Genomic DNA, 16,273 nt, shown 5'->3' on the forward strand with positions numbered 1-16,273 from the left:
CACTGCCAAAGAGGGGAAAAAAAACAAACAGAAAATATAGTGCTAGTATCAAACTTTAGTCTTGAGGGAAATCACTTCTGGTAGTGCTCAAGGGACCATATGGGATGCTGGGGATCAAACCCAGGGCAGCTGTGTGCAAGGAAAGAAGCTCTCTACTACTGTGCTATTACTCTGGCCCCCACCAAATTGAGTCTTTTCCCTCCAAAATTGAGTCTTAATAAAATATTAGACCCACTAAGAACTTTGAAAAAATCAAGGGAAGAAATAGGAACTTGCGATGCTAAACTCTGAGCTTCTATGTATATTTCAATGGAAATATCTTTGGGCGTGCAGGGATGGCACACCTCGAGGTGCTCAGGGGCCACTCCTGGCTCAGTGCAACAATGGAAACATTCAAATTACACAGGACAACTATGAATTCTGCACTGGAGATCATGGGATAAGAACTTCGTGCACCTATTCTTTGCAAATGGCATTCTCTGGGGACAATGGCACACACCCACTTTCAGAACGTACAAGCTTTGGAAATCTTGCACCAGACTTTCATCTGTTCAGCCGGGAGAGCTCTATTGCACAGGCTCTTTGCTACGTCAACAGAGCAGGCAGGAGGAATGAGAACTGTTTTCGGGCAAAACAAGAAGAAACACAGACACTGAGGAACTAGTTCCAGGCTGGCAAAGCCAGAAGATGTTCCGAGACTCTTAATTCAAGTTTCTCTGATTCTAGGTTCAGTCTTCATAAAAGGCATTATTCATGACTAGCTTCATGGCAACGAAAAACATGACTAGACTCCAGGGATACGCTTAATGCTTTGGAGCTACACCCAGCTACGCTCAGGAACTATCCCTGGCAATGCTTGGGAGACCAGATAGAGTGCTGGGGATCAAACCAGGTTGTCCACCCAAAGGGACCATATGGAGGGGTAAGTGCCTTAAACCCCTGTACTACCCCTCCATCCCAAGAACACTTTTCTAATGCTAATGCCATGTCAAGAGGAGGGGGGTGAAAGAAGACAATTGGCAGTTAATATTTCATTTCGACACCCTTCAGATGATGATGAAAGCGGAATTGCTTGAATTACCTGAGAATGGTACACACGCAAATGTATCTTACCATTGTTTGTTAATATCTACTATAGACATACTTTACAAAATAACAAACCAGCCATTTGGAAACATATTTGATTTTTGTTTTGTTTTGTTTGGGCCATACCTGGCGGCGCTCAGAGGTTATTCCTGGCTCTGCGCTCAGAAATCGCTCTTGACAGACTTGCTGGGAATTGAACCCGGGTTGGTCACATGCAAGTCAAACACCCTACTTCTGAGCTAACTCTCCAGTCTCATTGAACTCTTTTTTTGATGGGTGAGGGATGTGAGTTTTGGCCAGAACACCTGGCAGTGCTCATGGGTTACTTCTGGCCCTACACTCAGGAATTACTCCTGGCAGTGCTTGGGGGAACCATATGGGATGCTGGTGATCAAACCTAAGTTGCTGCATGCAAGGCAAAGCTCTACTGGCTATATAGCTCCAGTCCCCTTGAAATCATTTTTGAAAACAGATATTTGTGGCAATGCTTTATAAAAGCACTTACTACATCCCCCCTTCCCTAATTTTGGATAAAATTTAAATGGCCCAACTACGATGTATATTCTATTTACATGAGACTTTCTAAGGTAATCTACTCCAGTTTGCAAAATATAATTAAAGAAATTTTATAACCATTTTGTATAGCAAACATGCAATGCCACTGACTTTAAATGGGTATATTGGGACACTAAGCTGTCACTCATCAGAGTCTTTTTTCCCCATAAAAAGTCCAAAGTAAAAGTCACCACACTAGTGATCACAATTAAATGTGTCTGGCAAAATGACTAAACCTCTTTCCTAAAGTGGTTATATATCTTATTGAGTCATATCGTAGTCATTAGCCAGAGTTAATTTTGAACAGATAGATGGAGAGATACTCTTGTTGAGGCCTGCACAATTTGGAGTCCTTTCCATTATCTGCTTATTTCACTAAAGCAACCTAGAGCCTGAAGAGTTACTTAACATTTCCAGACTTCCTAATAACAGAGCTGAAGTAAGACAGCCCTGAGAAGCCATAGGAGGATTACAGGAAAGCAATCCTGTCCAGAGACAGGCGATGTGGAAACCAGCCCGGGTTGCCACGAGGACTTAGCTGCAGATTCCCCTTGGCACAAGCTACAATCATTCCTACTACTGAGCCTGCTTCTTTCTTTCTTACTTGCTTTTTCCTACGTTTTTTTGGACCACACCTGGTGATATCACAGGTTATTCCTGGTGGTGCTTGGGAGACTGGGAATTGAATCTGGTCGGAAGCATGAAAGGCAAGTGCCCTCTCTTCTGTACTACTTTGGCCTCAATCTGCCTTTCTTTTTTTTTTTTTTTTTTTAAATCTCACTTAGGTAAGATTCCCCATGTTAGTGCAGTAAGGAAATTATTTTTCTCTACTGTATTTTTTTGTTTGTTTGGTTTTGGGACCACACACAGCAGTGCTCAGGGGTTATTCCTGGCTCTTTGCTCAGAAATCGCTCCTGGCAGACTCAGGGGACCATATGTGATACTGGGAATCAAACCAGTGTCCGTCCTGGGTTGGCTGCATGTAAGGCAAACGCCCTACTGCTGTGCTACCACTCTGGCCCCTCTCTATGGTTTTTAAATTTTAGTTGAAACTTTTCAAATGTAGGTAAAACAATGAAAAGGTTTGACTCTAATTCATTAATATTGCTAAAATGATTATGGGAAGAGGGATTCTTTGTTTTTGGGGCCATACCCAATAGTGTTCAGGGCAAGTGCTTAACCTACCAGGGGCCTTCAAACTACAGCCCGTGGGCCACATATTGTATTTATTCCCATTTTGTTTCTTCACTTCTAAATAAGATATATGCAGTGTGCATAGAAATTTGTTCATAATTTTTGTTTTTACTATAATCTGGCCCTCCAACAGTCTGAAGGACAGTGAACTGGCCCCTTGTTTAAAAAGTTTGAGGACCCCTGAACTATCTCTCCAACACCTGGAAAAATAATTTTTAAAAAACGACAGTTTCTGAGAGCAGGGAGATAATGCAGGAGTTAGAGTGCATGTGTGGCAAGACTCTGATCTGGGTTCTAGCCTGGGCATCACATGTCCCCCCAAATGTCGTGAGGTGTACCCTGAGGGCTCCTGAGCACAATTGGGGTGTGTGTGGTCTTGGACGCCCTTGAGACCTGAGCAGCCTACGTCACCCAGTGTTAAGAGTGCCATCCTCAGCATCCTCAGGCCCTTGCGTTGAGCCACAAAAGATCAAAAGCCACTGGTGTGGCCCCCTGGCCTCCTGAGCACTGCTTGAGAGCCCTTCACTACCCTCAAAGCATACAGCTCCCTAAGCCTCTTTCCAACTGTCCTGCTGCAGGGGGGACTGAGAGACTGATTCTCCAGTACTGGCAGCGGTCATGCCCATGTCCTTAAGTCCACTCTTAGGCATCCCCTAAACAGGGCAGAAAGCAGCAAATGGGGAAAAAGAATGGTGGCCGAGATGAACAGAATCTGGTCCCTACCGAGTATCCAGGAAATTCCATCTAGTGACGGCCCCCAGGGAGTTGGCTTCGGTTTGGGCACTTGCAGATCTTTAGGGAGAGCCCCTCTCACACCCCTCCCCCCCAGGCTGGTGCCGGGTGGCAGGAGGCTCACCAGGCTTTCCGGCCTTCCCACTGCTGCTTCCCTCCCCAGGACCTTGGAACCACAGTCCCCGCATATGACCCCCACTGCTCGGCAGAGCTTGCAAAGGGCCGCACACGGTGTTAGAGTGTCCCCGATGAAAGGGGGACTCCAGGAAGCTGTCAGCAGGCCGGCTAAGCTGGACAGGTCGGCCCACTGGCCGGCACGGGGAGGTGGGCCACGGTAGACTCTCACCCGCCGGGCCAATTGTCAGCTTCTCTCTCACGGGGATCAGCAGGGAGGCACATGTGAGCTCGGGGCTGCCCGCGAGCACCCGGGCCCTGTGTGAGTCTGCATGTAGATGAAGCAGGTTCGGGCTTTCTCAGAGTAGCCCCTTTCTCCCGCGGGGCGCCCTGCTGGGACAGGCCTTTTCAATCTTTCTATCCCCCCTCCAGCTCCTCTCCCGCAGAACACAGGGAAAGGGGATGGAAATAAAGACCCGGGCAACATGTTTTATTTTCTCCTGCTCAATCCATTTTAGAAAAGCTTTTAATTGGTTTTAAAAAGATGCTAAACAAAATGTGATGATGTTTTTCAGTCCTCATGAGCTACAGATACCACTTAAAAAAAAAAAAGAAGAAGAACTTTCAAAGGGCTAATAAATCAGTCACAAAATGAACTCTCTGGCTTGATGTAAAGCAAGCCCTGCATACCAGGGTTCATTAAAAATCCATGCATTTGCGAAGAAAAATTTAAAATTCAAAGAAAATTATCCTAGTAACTGAAATCTGACTTGAATTTTTAGTCCTCCGCTGAAAATCTTGGACCAAAGCAATCACAAAGGGGAAAAAAGGAAGGCTTGTGAGGCAGATTTAATAAGCCCGTTTGTGACAAGGGGGCCGGGAGAGGGGAGCCATGGAAAAGAGACTATCTTGATACACAACAACAGAGCGTGCCTGAAGGGTTTCTCTTATTGAGCTTGTACACACATGCAACACAGCGTTTGTGTGAAAGCTGGAACTGCAACCGATACAAAATTCAGGCAGCTGTGATGGATATGGTGGCTGAATCGCATACAAGTGGCTACTTACTCTTTTGAAAAGAAAAACACAGACACTTTTCTGTTTTCTGGACAGTGACAATGGTTTTCTGCTACTCGGTGCATCCCTATGACACTCAGACCCAGACATGTGCAACTGAACCAAAGACATCTAAGGAAATGCCTAAGTGACACTGGTTTGGGGGATGAGCACCTCAACTGGGGGAGCAGCAGAGCTGGGCCACTTCCCTCGTTCTTCTGAGGACACAAACGAAGATAAAAGCAAAGTGTCTGATTCTGCTAAGTGTGAAGCATCATGTATGTTAGCCAGGAATTTCCTCTATCACGTGTGACCCTGTGGAGGTCCCCGGGGAGGCCAGGCCGGTCACCAGTTGTGACTAACCCCTGGCTGGAGTTCTAGAATCCTTGCCATGTGTAATCACTAAGGCACCAAATCTATACTTCTTTCTGTTTTCTGGTTCAGGGCCACACCTGGAGGTCCTCAGGGCTGACTCCTGGCTCTGTGGCCAGGAATCACTCCTGGTAGTGATTGGGGAGTGCTGAGGATAGAACCCGGGTCAGCCGTATGCAAGGCAAATGCCCTAACCTGCTATACTATCTCTCCAGCCCAACTTTTTATTTCTGACACGTTTTTAGATTCTTCCTTTTCAGTCCTTAGAGAAATTCGTTGCACATCCCACCTTCTTTTGAGGTACTGAGGACCAAACCCAGGGTCTCCTGACCAACGTCAAGTACATGCTCTACCACTGAGCCAGTGCTAAGCCCCCACATCCTGAGCTTCCCCTAGAAGCTCCCTTTCACCATTTAAACAACTGTTGAACCCACTTATTTTTGTGTGTGCTGTAGGGGGTTCATTCCGTGGAGCTCATTCAAGATCTACACAGTGCACAGATTTCTAGTGTACAATTCAACAGGTCTAGTATAGAGTCACACATATATGTCACCATCACCACAATCAACTGGAAACATTTTTCACCACCCCAGAAAGAAACCATGGGCCAGTTAGCCGCCTTTCTCATTCTCCTTCTGGTCCTGTACCCACCCTCAGAAACTGCTAATTTGATTCCTGGCCTACAGATGAGCTCATACCAAACATTTTCTATCAGCAAGATCATGTAATATGCAGATGACCAGGTTTCCTCGGCATGTTTTTCATGGCTCATCCAAGCTGTTTCAAATATGGGTACTTCAATTTCTATTTTTTTTCTTTTCTGTTTTTTTTTGGGGGGGCATGCCCATGATGCTCAGGAATCACTCCTGGCAGCGCTCAGGGTATCATATCGAATTCTGGGGATCAAATCCAGGTCAGCAATGTGCAAGACAAGCACTCTACCTGCTGTACTATCGCTCTAGTCCAACTTTATTTCTTTTTATTCTGAATAACTCTATCTTTGATCAACTTGGAAATCGCTAGCCAGCCCAGTTTTTTTATTTTGATTGGCAGAGCATCAGAATTTCTGTTTTTCCATACACCCGCCAACAGATATTATTCTCTTGAGTTTCTTTTCTTTGGGGGAGGAGGCCACATTCGGTGACACTCAGGGGTTATACCTGGCTATATGCTCAGAAATTTTGCTCCTGGCTTGAGGGACCACATGAAATGCTCGGATTTGAACCACCCTGTCCTGGATTGGCTGTGTAAAAGGCAATGCCCTACTGCTATTCTATTGCTCCGGGTATTGCTATGCTATTGCCCCTCTTGAGTCTCTGATTATGACCATCTTTGGATATATGAAGTGATATTGTACTTTGGTTTTGTTTTTCCATTTCCCTAAGAGGTAATGGTGTATATCTCTTCACATGCTTACTGGCAATGTGAACTTTATTTTTTAATGTTTTCATTTATCATACCTTGCAAATTTTAAAGTACTTAAAGTCCCACTAAAATTATGGGCTATTCAAAATTATTCTTTGAATAAGTAAATATGCATTTTTGTTGAATATATTTTCATGAGTCAATTTCAATAAACTTCTGGGCAGGTTACTGTAAGATTTAAAATGGTAATACAATGTTACTTTCCTTAAGAACTTTACAATTATTTTTGTAAGACAAAAACCTAATAACTTAACCCCAGTTATTCTTTACTCAAAATGTTGGATTTAATTTGCTAATATGACTTGTTTGTTTCTATTAGTGTCCATTTGGATTGCAAATAATTTCCAGCCAGCATGTCTTTCTGTTTAAGTGAAAATTTATAGTCTCGGGGCTGGTGAGGTGGCGCTAGAGGTAAGGTGTCTGCCTTGCAAGCGCTAGCCAAGGAAGGACTGTGGTTCAATCCCCGGGCGTCCCATATAGTTCCCCCAAGCCAGGGGCAATTTCGGAGCGCTTGGCCAGGAGTAACCCCTGAGCATCAAACGGGTGTGGCCTGAAAAACCAAAAAAAAAAAATTTATAGTCTCTAACAACATAAGGTTAGATCATCTGAAAAGTACCAATAAAAAAAAAATCACTCTCCCTCTGTCTTTTAGTGTAAATTATTTTTAATTAAAATTTTTCTAATACTTAGAAAAGTCTCTTAATGTAATAGTTTTAAAAATTATAAACATTAAAAAATTGGAGGTAGTGGGTAGAAATTGTCTCTGTTTCAGCAACTAAAGAGATATCTATTTATAAGTTTAGTGGAGAAATTGAAGAGAAAACTATATTTACTTCTGTAACTTTAGCCTTTGTATAAGCTAAAACTCCACAATTTTTTTTTGGGGGGGGGGGTCACATCCGGTAGTACTCAGAGGTTACTCCTGGCTCTGCGCTCAGAAATCGCCCCTTGCAGGCACAGGGGACCATATGGAATGCTGGGATTCGGATCACCGTTCTTCTGCATGCAAGGCAAATGCCCTATCTCTATGCTATCTCCCCGGTCCCCTAAAACCCGAATTTTTAGAAATGATAGAAATTATCTTTAGTGCATCTTTATGTAAAGATAATCAAAAAAACATCTTTTCATGATGGCCATTATAGTAAATTTCCATTATGAATTTATTTTACTATTCTAAAAAAAGGGATTTTAATATTTTCAAAAAGGAGCAGAAAACTCTTGATTGTTAAGAAATCATTTACCCAGACCAAAGGATCTTCCAAAATCCCTTTGACAAGACAGTTTATGTTTAAATAGCCTGTTTGTTTAGAGAGAGTTCACAACTTATGACTTACAAGGAGAGTCCCATGAAAAACAACCTTGCAATGTTTTTACCTGAGGAGGCGCCTTTTTCAGCAACACAAGAAGAGCCTGTAATACCAGGTTAGAGAATCGAGGGCCAATGGGAACATAATCTGAAAGAGAAACATTGCTTTGCTTAGAGATTTGATATATATGCTTGTGTATTCTTTATTTTACTTTATTTTTGGTTTATGGGCCACACCCTGCAGTGCTCAGGTGTTACTCCTGGCTCTGCACTCAGAAATCGCTCCAGGAAGGCTTGGGGGACCAAATGGGATGCTGTGGATTGAGTCTAGGCCGGCGGCATGCAAGGCAAATGCTCTATTTGCTGTGCTATCTATCGCTCGAACCCCCATACATGTGTATTCTAAACATTATTGATTTTTCCTTTTTTTTTTTTTTTTTTTTTTTTTTTTGGTTTTTGGGCCACACCCGGCACTGCTCAGGGGTTACTCCTGGCTGTCTGCTCAGAAATAGCTCCTGGCAGGCACGGGGGACCATATGGGACACCGGGATTCGAACCAACCACCTTTGGTCCTGGATCGGCTGCTTGCAATGCAAACACCGCTGTGCTATCTCTCCGGGCCCTGATTTTTCCTTTTTAAAGAATGAATGTTTGAACCATGGTGATGCTCAGGACTCAATCCTGGCTTTCCAGTCAGAAATCACTCCTGGAGGTACTGGGGGGGGGGGGATCGGTGTCTACAGAGGATGCTGGATCAAACCAGAGTTGGCTACATGCAAGGAAAATTCCCTACACACTGTACTATTGCTCCCCGATATTCATGTTTTTCCTATTATCAGAAGTGACTCATAACTTAAAATAACTCATACAACTAAAAACAGAAAGAAAATTATCTCCAATAACAATAAAAAAAATTTTTTTTTAGGGACTGGAGCAATAGCACAGTGGGTAGAGTGCTTGACTTGCATGTAGCAGAATCAGATTGAATCCCCATCATCCCACACGGTCCACTATATGAACCATATGAGCCTGCCAGGAGTGATTCCTCAATGCAGAGCCTGGAGTAACCCCTGAGCACCACCAGGTGTAGCCCAAAATCCATGTCCCCTAATTTATTTTGTTGTTGTTTCGGGCCATACTTGGCAGTGCTCAGGGCTTTCTCCTTCCTGGCACAGCACTCAAAGATCACTTCTAGCAGTGTGGGGGACCACTACGAGACCCTAAGGTTCAAATCCAGGTCAGCTGCATGTAAGGCAAGCATCTACTATCTCTCCAACCTCAGTTCCTAAAATATATGACTTCTTTTTATTTAGTGAGGGAGTTTGGGTTATACTAAGCTGTGTTCAGGGCTTACTCCTGGTCTGGGCTCAGAGATCACTCCAGGTGGGGCTAAAGGTACCATATCATATCTAGTGCCAGGGGTTGGGCCATGGTAAGCTGCATTCAAGACAAATGCCTTAAAACCTATTTTAGCTCTCTGACCCTTATAAAAGAAATGAAAGCTTTTTAAATGTTCAGGCTTTTAAATATACATTTAACTTAGCTCATTCACAAAGACATATCTGTCTGATATTTAGAATTTGGTTTTTCTTTTCTTTTTCTTTTTCTTTTTTTTTTTTTTGGTTTTTGGGTCACACCCAGCGGCGCTCAGGGGTTACTCCTGGCTGTCTGCTCAGAAATAGCTCCTGGCAGGCACGGGGGACCATATGGGACACCGGGATTTGAACCAACCACCTTTGGTCCTGGATCGGCTGCTTGCAAGGCAAACACCGCTGTGCTATCTCTCTGGGCCCTAGAGTTTGGTTTTTCAAGGAGCAAAATAACTATCTTTTTCATGCATTTTTCAAGAAATGACTGCAAACCCAAGTAATACTGGCAGTAATAATCCTTTAAAATGAGAGGAAAGTAGTAATAGTCAAGTAAGCAAGGGAACCAGATTGATGGCAGAGTGACCATGTGTGGCCCTCTTGAGAGTAAGAGCTTCCTTTCTCTTTCTCTTCTCCTTTTCTTTCTTTTTGGTTTGTGGGCCACATTTAGCTGTGCTCAGGACTTACTCCGGGCTTTGTGCTCAGGAATCCTTGGCATGCTTGGAGGACCACAGCAGGTGGCTGGGATTGAATTTGGGTCAGCTGTGTGCAAGGCAGCACCCTATACTATTGCCTCTCCCCGTGTCCCTCTCCCCCGCCCCCCCCCCCCCCGGGTTGGAGAACGTTCTACCTAAGAACCTACTACCTACTACCAGTCCTTCCAGGCTGAGCAGAAATATCCCTGTTTTGGTTTTCTCTGTGCACTGAAGGAACACTGACCTTCAGGAGTGCTCCTCCTTTTTTGAATATCTGGATATGTAATTACATTCTACCGTGCATCAATTTAAGAAGACCTTTCAGATCCACTTGTTTTGTAACTTACATGATAGACTGGATAATTTTTTTGTTTGTTTGGGCCACACCCTGTAATGCTCAGGGATTACTCCTGGCTCTGTGCTCAGAAATTGTTCCTGGCTTTAAGCAAGTGGGGGCTGGAGTGATGGTGCAGAGGTAAGGCATTTGCCTTGCATGCATCTGACCTAGGACGAACCGAGGTTTGATCCCCCGATGCTCCATATGGTCCCCCAAGCCAGGAGCAATTTCTGAGCACAGAGCCAGGAGTAACCCCTGAGCATCACAGATATATATATATATAAACCTGCCTTAAATGAGAAAAGAAAAAACAGGATTTAAAGCAAGTTTGAAAATGATGGGGGAAACATAGTAGAAACAGTTATCTTGAATCACTCGGGGGCCCTTATAAGTAGCTGGGAGGTGGCAGATGCCATCATTCAGGTGATGGGCAATATTTCGATGCTGATTATGAAGTTGCTAGCTTGATTCAACTTCAGTGGAATTTACCACAGCATAGTAAACACAGGTAGTGTTTTTAAAACTTCTTTGGTTTTTGGGCCACACCCAGCAGTGCTCAGGGGTTACTCCTGGCTGTCTGCTCAGAAATAGCTCCTGGCAGGCACGGGGGACCATATGGGACACCGGGATTCGAACCAACCACCTTTGGTCCTGGATCAGCTGCTTGCAAGGCAAACACCACTGTGCTATCTCTCCGGGCCCTGTTTTTAAAACTTCTTAGCGAGCAGCCTCTGCCTTTCAGAATGTTTTCAGACTTATCCTATTTTCATCTTGAGGATTATTATCTGGGATAAGGAAGGAAGGGTGCACAGCCCCTGTCGGATCATGGCTGAAACTGAGATAGAGACCTCACAGCTTCCTCCCTAGGTGTCAGAGAGGAGCTGTCGAGTTTACCTTCCTAAGCTCTTCTTTCATGGCTCGGCCAAAGTCCACAAATGGGCTGTCAGCTAGGCAGTTCCAAGGTGCTAAAGAGCTCATTTATCCATCAGCGAAACTTACTGATTATTTGTACAGACAAGGAACCCTGAGTACAATACAAAATAATATGGGCCTTCAGAGGAAAGCAGTTGAATAATGGAATAATGGTCCGGAGGTATATTCAATATTTAACGTCATGCCATCGATGACTTCAGGTGTAAGCTATGTTTATATTTCTGGGGAAGACAAAGGAAGGCATTTCTACTGCCCTCCAGTTTAGAAATACCAGTCGCTTTTTTTCTCTCCCAGATTTTGTGTGACCTTCCTGGTGACGTGCTAAGATAACACAACAGCAAAGTGTATGGCTCACCAAGCAGCCTTTCAATGTCATCCACAACCACGCAACTCAGCTGGGATTTGTACGCATCGTCAAAGATCTGCAAGAAAGCACAAGACCACTGGTTATCTCACAGCCCTTTACCACAGTGGCAGCTTCCAAGAAGATGTAACTCAGCTGATTCTTGAGCAATGCATGAAGCAGAGTAAAACACCAGCATTTCAGACTCCACTCCCTTAGGATTTCAGAGACAAGAAGATGTAAGCACTGAAGGTGTACTTGTGACTTGAAAAGGAGCCACTGAGGCTGGGGATGTGACTCTCATGGGCAGATGAAATGCCCAATCACTGACACTACAGGCTCTGTCTGTGGCCTCCACACTGCCTGGTACAGCCTTGGTGGCCCCAAAGGCCCACTGGCAGGAGGGCCTTGCCCCCAACAAACCAAATAAAAACAAAGACATGGAAGGCCAGAGTCTGGAAATGACTCTCAAGACCCCACAACCTGATGGTGGCTGAGTGAGAAGCAGACAGCTGTTGGTGTCCCCTGCGAACACACTGGGGACAGCTGCTCATCCATTCAGCTGCCAACACCATCAGGTTAATCACAACAATTTCTCCTAGCTATAGCCCCAGCATGATTTCGGTGCTGGGACTCAGAGGCTAGATGGAGCCTGTGGGAGGTGGAGATACGACGGGGCATCATTTTACTATCGCTAATAAGTGGGGTCCCGCAAGCAAAGGCAGGAATAACGTGGGAAGAATAAAACCCTGCCAGCTCTGACCAGGCCACTGCTCAAAAGTGTTTACCAGAGAATTAAATTTGGGTTAGAAAGGATCAAATATAATTGGTTCTATCTTTAGCATCAGACAAAAGATAATAGTACATTGTCTTATGCCAGCCAAAGAAATGCAAATTAAAGCGAGCAATGAAGAAAACTGTTATATTCTGGGCAGGATAGAGCAATTTCAAGCCAGACAGAAGAACCAGTTTATGTAGAAGTTGAATACAAATGCCCAAGGCCTTGAAACTGGCCTTTCTGAAAACTTTGGGACTTCTTAATCCAGCAACTATAACTGGGACTTGGTCCAATTCTTGGGGTAGCCTATAAAAATTATCTTCCTCCCTAGCCTGATCTCAGAGGTGATAACTAACCTCGGTACACTAAGAGGAGAACCTTCTTCTCCCCATCTCACTTCAGTGGCATATATTCCTCAATGAGCATCTTCTTTTTAAAAAAGAATTAGGGGTCACAGCTGGTGGTATGCAGGCAACACTTCTGGTGGGTTTGGGGGACATGGAGGCAGGTCAAACCTGGGTCTCCAGCAAGCAAGGCATGAATACTGGTCCTCTGAGTTACCACCTCTTTAGGCCTTAGTGGGTCTCTTGTAGTTAAAGAGAATTAAGTGGAGGATAAAGTGTGGGGGGGTGGTGGCGCGGAGGAGCAAAGATAGCACAGTGTGTGGTAGGACATTTGCCTTGCACGTGGCTGACTCCAGGCAGGCCTGGGTTCGATACCCCGCATCCCATATGGTCCCCCAAGCCTTCCAGGGGCAATTTCTGAGCGCAGAGCCAGGAGTATCGTCTATGTGCCACCAGGTGTAGCCCAAAACAAACAAACAAACAAAAAGTGAGAGTAGGGGAGCTACTACAAGCCTAGGGCACATGCCTTGCAAACAGCTGAGCCCAGTTCGATCCTTACTAACACATTATTCCTTGGGCATAGCCAGGTACAGTCCTGATGCCCACAATCAAGGGCATTCCCAGAACTGCAGGGTCCTCAGAGCACCCCATCCATAGGCCCTGACATTAAACCCTAGTCTGGGGGATAACAACAGGAGAGGACCCCAAGTTTTCAGAGTACCTTCAAACAATTTGAGAATGAATATAAGAATGAAGTAGGTCACACCTAGGATACTAATTGTCTTTATGGGGGTGGCTGTGGTGATGACTAGGCTAGGTGCATTTGCCCTAACAGGGGTCTCAAACTTGCGGCCCACGGGCCTCTGTACAACATTTTGTGGCCCTGCCCTAGAGGAATCTTTTTTTGTTTTGTTTTGTTTTAGTTGTTTGGGTCACACCCCCCAATGTTCAAGGCTTACTACTGACTTTGACTCAAGGATCATCCTGACTTTGCCTCCTGTGGCCCGAAGGTAAATTGAGTTTGAGACCCCTGCCCTAACAACTCGGCACTTGCCAGGAGTGATGCCTCAGGTTGAGGCATTTGTGCCACAGGGTGGGGCGCTCCTGATATTGCTCCAAGTTGAGGTGCACAGGCTAAGGTGGGGATGTTCATGGGGTGCTGCAGTGATCACAGGCACTCACCAAGGTCCTCACAGCATTTGTGCATCCATCTCTGAGGCATGGACACAACTGGCTGGGATGCAGCCTGGCAGTGCATGCAGGGTCGAAGCTGGTGGGGAGCAGAGCCACTGGGGGCTGGAACACACACACACACACACACACACACACACACACACACACACACACGGCTGTGTTGTGGCCAGGAATTACCTGCAGATATGAGGGCTGGACCTCTACCTTCCATCTCCATTTGAGGAGTGGGATGGGCCAGAGAGATATAGGCATTTAGGGCTTGCCTTGCAGGCAGATGACCTTGGTTCCATTCCCTAGCATCTGGGGCCAGAGTGACAACGACAACATAGCAGGTAGGGTGTTTTCCTTGCATGTGGCCAGGTTCGATCCCCGGAATCCCATATGGTCCCCTGTACTTGATTTCTGAGCACAGAGCCAGGAGTAATCCCTGAGCACTGCCAGGTGTGGACCCCCAACCCCCAAAAATAAAAATAAAACTTTCCCAGCACTACATATGGTCCCTCCAAGACCCACCAGAAATGACCCCTGGGCACAGAGCCAAGAATAACCCCAGAACACCACTCCCATCCTCCCACAAAAGATATGAGCAAGGATCATGAAGAAGATGAGCTCAGGGCAGTGAATGTCAAAACTATGAGAAGGGAGGAAAGATCTTCAAGGAAAAAGACAAAAACAAAGGGCTAAGGACTGAATGAATCCTGGACAGTGCTATTCTCTCAACACATGTTTTTCAGCTCTATTATGTGTGGAGTGTTAAGAGGGCAATGAAATCTTATCTGCCTTATTCATAACGAGATGGATACGATTCTGCCTTCAGGACCACTATGACAACAAGAGTTGGAAATGATCACTCTGGACAAGAACTGGGTGCTGAAAGAAAGTAAAATTATTTGCGTGATATGTCTTCAATAACAATAATGCAAATCAGTGTCTACAAGGCAAAAAAAGGGGAAAGGGGAGAGAGGCGGGGGAAAGAGGCAGGCAGGGCAGGGGGAGAGCAAGAGGGAACCTGGGTAAAGGAATAGATGATGGACACAGCATGATTGACACTCAATCATGAACAACTCTTTAACTGTGTTATCTCATTGTGATTCAATTAAATAACTTATCTTTTTTAAAAAACCTGTGTTAGCAAAATCTGGAAAAAAATGTATGTAGTAAAAAATCATGTTTACAAGTCTTATTTTCCAAATATTAATTTTTTTTTTTTTTTTTTTTTTTTTTTTTGGTTTTTGGGTCACACCTGGCAGTGCTCAGGGGTTATTCCTGGCTCCAGGCTCAGAAATTGCTCCTGGCAGGCACAGGGGACCATATGGGGCGCCGGGATTCGAACCGATGACCTCCTGCATGAAAGGCAAATGCCTTACCTCCATGCTATCTCTCCGGCCCCTATTAATTTCTTTTATACTTCAGAAAAGTAGATGTCAAGCACTATCTAACTTAAATGTTTATTTGAAGAGCCAGAGAGATAGAACAGCGGGTAGAGCATTTGTCTTGCACCCACCCAACCTAGGACTGACCTGGGTTTGATTCCCAGCACCCCATATGGTCCTCTGAGCCTGCCAGGAGCAATTTCTGAGCACAGAGCCAGGAGTAACCCCTGAGCACTGCCGGGTGTGGCCCAAAAACAAACAAAAATAGTAATTATGGTGCATACGGGGGCCATAAGAACAAGTCCAACTGATTCCCATGATATGGTTCAATCATAAGCATTAAACTGGGGGACTCTTTAACCAAAATTCCTTGTTAAACAGCTCATAAAGAGAAGATAAAAAGTGGTTAGAATTGTCACTGTATAAGACAACATTTAGTAAGAATTATAGCTGTCAGAGAAAAAACACAAAATATTATAAAGAAATACGTGTCCATTTTATGTATCTTGAAACAGTTTGGGGTTGTTGCACACAATGCACGGCTTTTTTTTTTTTTTTGCATAGGCACATTAAAATGGGAAAATACTATACATACAAATAAGATCCTATCTAATAGAGATTGGAACACACAAATCTTGTAGTGCAAAGGGACCTTACACTGTGAACATTGACATAACGACCTGGCACAGACCTCAGAAGAAAGGGCATTTTCCATTCACCCCTGAACCAGGGAAGCTATCCACGAAACATCCAGGCTTGTCTATAACATCACCTGGAAGTAATCCTCTACCACGGAAGACCCTACACTGCTCAGACATCGACCTGCTCAAAAGAGACTTCCCTTAACTCTGAGAAGACTTAAGAACAACAACGACCTGCTTACAGGACAGGGCTCCCTGCATTGCCCTTTGATTGTGAGGTGAAACGAGAGGACGCTCCACATCCTGACTTCAATGTAGGATATGCAAATTCCAGGATCTTTAATACAGAAACGTGATACCAACAACAGAGACTGAGTGAAAAATAAAAGTGTGTTGGGACTACAGGCAATGTCTTGGATTGGACGATC

The 16,273-nt window shown here is 44.8% G+C and overlaps 1 protein-coding gene across 2 annotated transcripts in view; it reads right to left on the minus strand.

Annotated features, from left to right (window-relative positions):
• Positions 1 to 16,273, minus strand: part of NSF (N-ethylmaleimide sensitive factor, vesicle fusing ATPase) — a 151,380-nt gene that overhangs the window by 22,331 nt on the left and 112,776 nt on the right. For both annotated transcript variants that reach the window (XM_049779079.1, XM_049779078.1), the window contains exons 16-17: positions 11,528 to 11,594; positions 7,909 to 7,988 (exon numbers count right to left, since the gene is read on the minus strand). In XM_049779079.1, the coding sequence (XP_049635036.1) occupies positions 7,909 to 7,988; positions 11,528 to 11,594 (147 nt within the window). The remainder of the gene's footprint in view (positions 1 to 7,908; positions 7,989 to 11,527; positions 11,595 to 16,273) is intronic.

The sequence above is a fragment of the Suncus etruscus genome, chromosome 1 (genome assembly GCF_024139225.1).
Source record: "Suncus etruscus isolate mSunEtr1 chromosome 1, mSunEtr1.pri.cur, whole genome shotgun sequence".
Classification (NCBI taxonomy): Eukaryota; Metazoa; Chordata; class Mammalia; order Eulipotyphla; family Soricidae; genus Suncus; species Suncus etruscus.